Source organism: Zingiber officinale, chromosome 9A (assembly GCF_018446385.1).
Source record: "Zingiber officinale cultivar Zhangliang chromosome 9A, Zo_v1.1, whole genome shotgun sequence".
NCBI lineage: Eukaryota > Viridiplantae > Streptophyta > Magnoliopsida > Zingiberales > Zingiberaceae > Zingiber > Zingiber officinale.
In genome coordinates, this window is record NC_056002.1 from 6,343,208 (window position 1) to 6,346,464 (window position 3,257).

The window sequence follows — 3,257 nt, forward strand, 5'->3', positions numbered from 1 at the left end:
GGGGAAAAAACTGACGTGGAAAGAAATTAAAAAATTACTGCGGGAAAAAAAAAGTTGATGCGGACCTGTCACGAGGGCAGGTCCGCAGCAGTCTGCAAGAACCGTTTCGCAACGGAACGATTATATATATATATATATATATATATATATATATATATATATATTCAAATTTATTTATTTAGTTAAACTAATTATTCAAATTTATATTCAACAAAAGTAAATAAACTCTTGGTCAATCATTCGGTTCTTTTACAATCTACCAATGAGCCAATCCAAATTACGACTTTTAACTGTTGTAATCATTAATAAGTCGTAGTGAGGCGTGAATGTAAGGTAGCAGAAAGCTATAGAGTATTATGTACATGAAGGCTTGTTCTTTCAGCACTACTGTAACCATCTTTCTCAAATAAATGGCTTCTTTCCGAGTGAAACCTTTCCGAGAAGAAGCTTCTCAGCGAGTTAAAACTCCTGAGGACCTCAACATTGACAGTGAAGGTTCCTCGCACTGGCCGATGGTCGGAGAGTTTGGACTCGCACCGATCATATCGTTCTTGCTTTATTCCTTCACCATGCCAGAGAATTCTATCACACCTATACAACACCAAAGTTAATGTTACGAAATAACATAATTATGTCATCGCCGTATATAGACTGACCATGCCGGAGCTCGTCTTTTCTCGCCTTTTTGGCCTTGAATGAATCCGTGGTAGTTATCGGAGTTTGGGTAGTATTTATACGTAGGGAAAAATGCTATGCCACCTTCTTGCCAATCTTCAAACGCCCTTCCTTTGGAGACCTCTGCTCTGAGCTGCAAGCATTTGTTTGAAGGTAAAAAGAAAGAAAAATTAGACTTTACTTCAGTGATAACAGAGTAGCAACAATTTCAACCAAGAGTGAGTTACCTAATTAATACCTCATCTTTCTGGAGCAACGTGTTCCACTGTTCATCCTCTACCAAGGATCTCGTCGTGGCCTCAGGCAAAGAAATTCTATAATTCAAATCACCAAACAAGACCACTCGTCTGCAGGCATTCAGTACCACAAGAACCAAATTATTGGTTTCGTCGATTTGCAAGTATATATGAAAGAGCTCGAACAAGATGATCAATTTGCTGCCTAGATTAGGGGATCCTAGTTGTGTTTTTATTTCAAAAAGTAATATAAAAAATCTATTTTTCTGAGGGAACTTCACTTCAAATTGCATGATGATGGATGGTTTAAACTTACTCATGATCTAATATCTTTTGTGGCAAATCAAGGGAGGGACCTCGAGGGAAGCTGGTCCTTGAGAGAATCTGCACGGCGTCTGAGTTCCTGTTCATCTTGTCTCCTTCCTTTCCCCCTGAAGCCAGATGGCAACACACGAAGCAGAAGCTCGTCTCATGCAAGAAAAACCTCACTGAGATAGCGCCCTGCGTGCGAAAATTGTTGTGTCATGATCTGTCTAAATGAGGAGGCTGAAAGACATGGAATACCTTGTTTCCAAGGCATCCCAAGATGCCACAGCCAATGCAAGAGACCCCTGGGTGGCGAAGGTAGCACTGCAGCTCACGGCGCACCCACACTGACACCAGAACGCCCACCATCTGCTTACTTATAATGCAGCGAAAATCCCTCACAAATCCGCACTTGGAGCTGCCTTCCTTGACCGGGTGCACCTTTTGCCTCTCCCCTGCCTTCCCTTCTCTTCCTCCTTCAAGGCCACATGAAGACCTGTTCAACGTCCTCCTTATCAGCGAGTTCCACTGTACAAGGATCCTCCTCTTCTCCTTGCCCAGCACATTCTTCGCGCTGAGTGGCACGACTTCTTGAAATCTGCAACCAAATTTTAATCAACTTGTTCAGTTAGGATTGCAGTCAGATGAGGAGATATTGACTAAATCAATTCGATTATTACCCCAACACGTAGATATCATAGTAGTTGTCTATGTCCAGCCAATCCTCCAAGTTCACATCCTCTGTAGGCAGAATTCCGCCAACATTCCAAGTGCTAACAAATAGTCTAGAACAACAAGTACTACTGGCATCATCAGAGTGGTCCAAGAAAAATGATTTATACAGAGTTTCTGATCATTTACTTGTATCTCCTGGTGTCTTTTTGAGCACCATATAGCTGCTTTGAGATCACCAGTTGGTCGAAATCAATGAACTCGAACGGTGTCTGGGAGCATGGGATGTCTGTAACAAATGAGTTACCACCGACAGGCCGCCTCAGCAGCTTGTTTGCCACCAATCTAGGCCACATAATCTGCTCATGAGGGCATATATAGTGAACCTTTTTTGATTGGTTTTGCAACCAAATTGCAGTGGGGAAGAGAGTTGAGTGCCTACCTCTCCTTGGTTTTCTTTCTCTGGCATGATTTGGTGTTTGCAGAAATGACGGAGGCTTGAAGATAAAGCCTACGGCTGTGATCCAGGAGAAAGAAGCTTCAAACTGATGAAAATGGCAATTTAAATAGATAAAACAGAAAGAAAGTCTTCTGAATTATTGAATACAACGAGAGCATGTGTACACATACATTGCACGCTGATACGATGCATGATTGTGGGGTCAGTAAGATGATGTGGTTAGGAGTCAAGATCATAGGATGGTCAGAAGTCAAGTTTATGTAGAGGTCAGAAGTCCAGCCTCCGTGGCTAGTCAGAAGTCAAGCTTACGTGGGAGGTCAGAAGTCCAGCCTCCATGGCTGGTCAGAAGTCAAGCTTACGTGGAGGTTAGAAGTCAAGCTTATGTGGCCAGGGTCAAAGTCTCAGCTGACGGGACGGTCAAAAGAGAGGATCACAAGTCGAACAAAAACCAACCTCGATAGCAATCAAGAACGGGGCCCACAGGTCAGGCACAGCTGAGGACTGAGCCCCACAAACCACGCAAAGGCTAGGCAAAGAAGGCCTCTGAAGTAGGTTGGGATACAGACCTGGCGTACAGGTCGGGACTTACCAGCCATGAAGTAGGTCGGGATACAGACCTGGCGTACAGGTCGGGACGTACAAGCCATGGATAATAGTAGACGGATGCAGGTCGGGAAACAGACCGGGCGTACAAGTCTGGACGTACAAGCCGTGGATAACAACGAATAGAAGAAGGCCAGGATACAGACTTGTCGTACAGGTCGGAACGTACAAACCATGAATAACAGTAGACGGATGCAGGTCGGGAAACAGACCGGGCTTCCATGTCGGGATGTACAATCCATGGATAGCAGTAGACGGATGCAGGTCGGGAAACAGACCGGGCTTCTAGGTCGGGATGTACAAGC

General features: G+C 44.2%; 1 protein-coding gene across 1 annotated transcript; it reads right to left on the bottom strand.

Annotated features, from left to right (window-relative positions):
- Positions 1–344: 344 nt before the first annotated feature.
- LOC122021568 (type IV inositol polyphosphate 5-phosphatase 9-like) lies at positions 345–2,358 on the bottom strand. The gene is made up of 8 exons (XM_042579684.1): positions 2,332–2,358; positions 2,079–2,248; positions 1,898–2,002; positions 1,476–1,815; positions 1,228–1,412; positions 914–1,022; positions 657–808; positions 345–591 (listed from the first exon to the last, which is right to left on the bottom strand). Exons 1-8 carry the CDS (start codon positions 2,356–2,358, stop codon positions 345–347), a joined length of 1,335 nt encoding a protein of 444 aa, XP_042435618.1.
- Positions 2,359–3,257: the final 899 nt, after the last annotated feature.

Bases quoted from the DNA above. Each gene is read 5' to 3' on its own strand.
- LOC122021568 (XM_042579684.1), bottom strand. From the start codon at position 2,358: ATGCCAGAGAAAGAAAACCAAGGAGAG. The intron at 1,816-1,897 runs GTAATAATCGAA...ATTTGGTTGCAG, and splicing joins TATGATATCTACGTGTTGGG to ATTTCAAGAAGTCGTGCCAC. The intron at 1,413-1,475 runs GTATTCCATGTC...TTTCGCACGCAG, and splicing joins TGGGATGCCTTGGAAACAAG to GGCGCTATCTCAGTGAGGTT.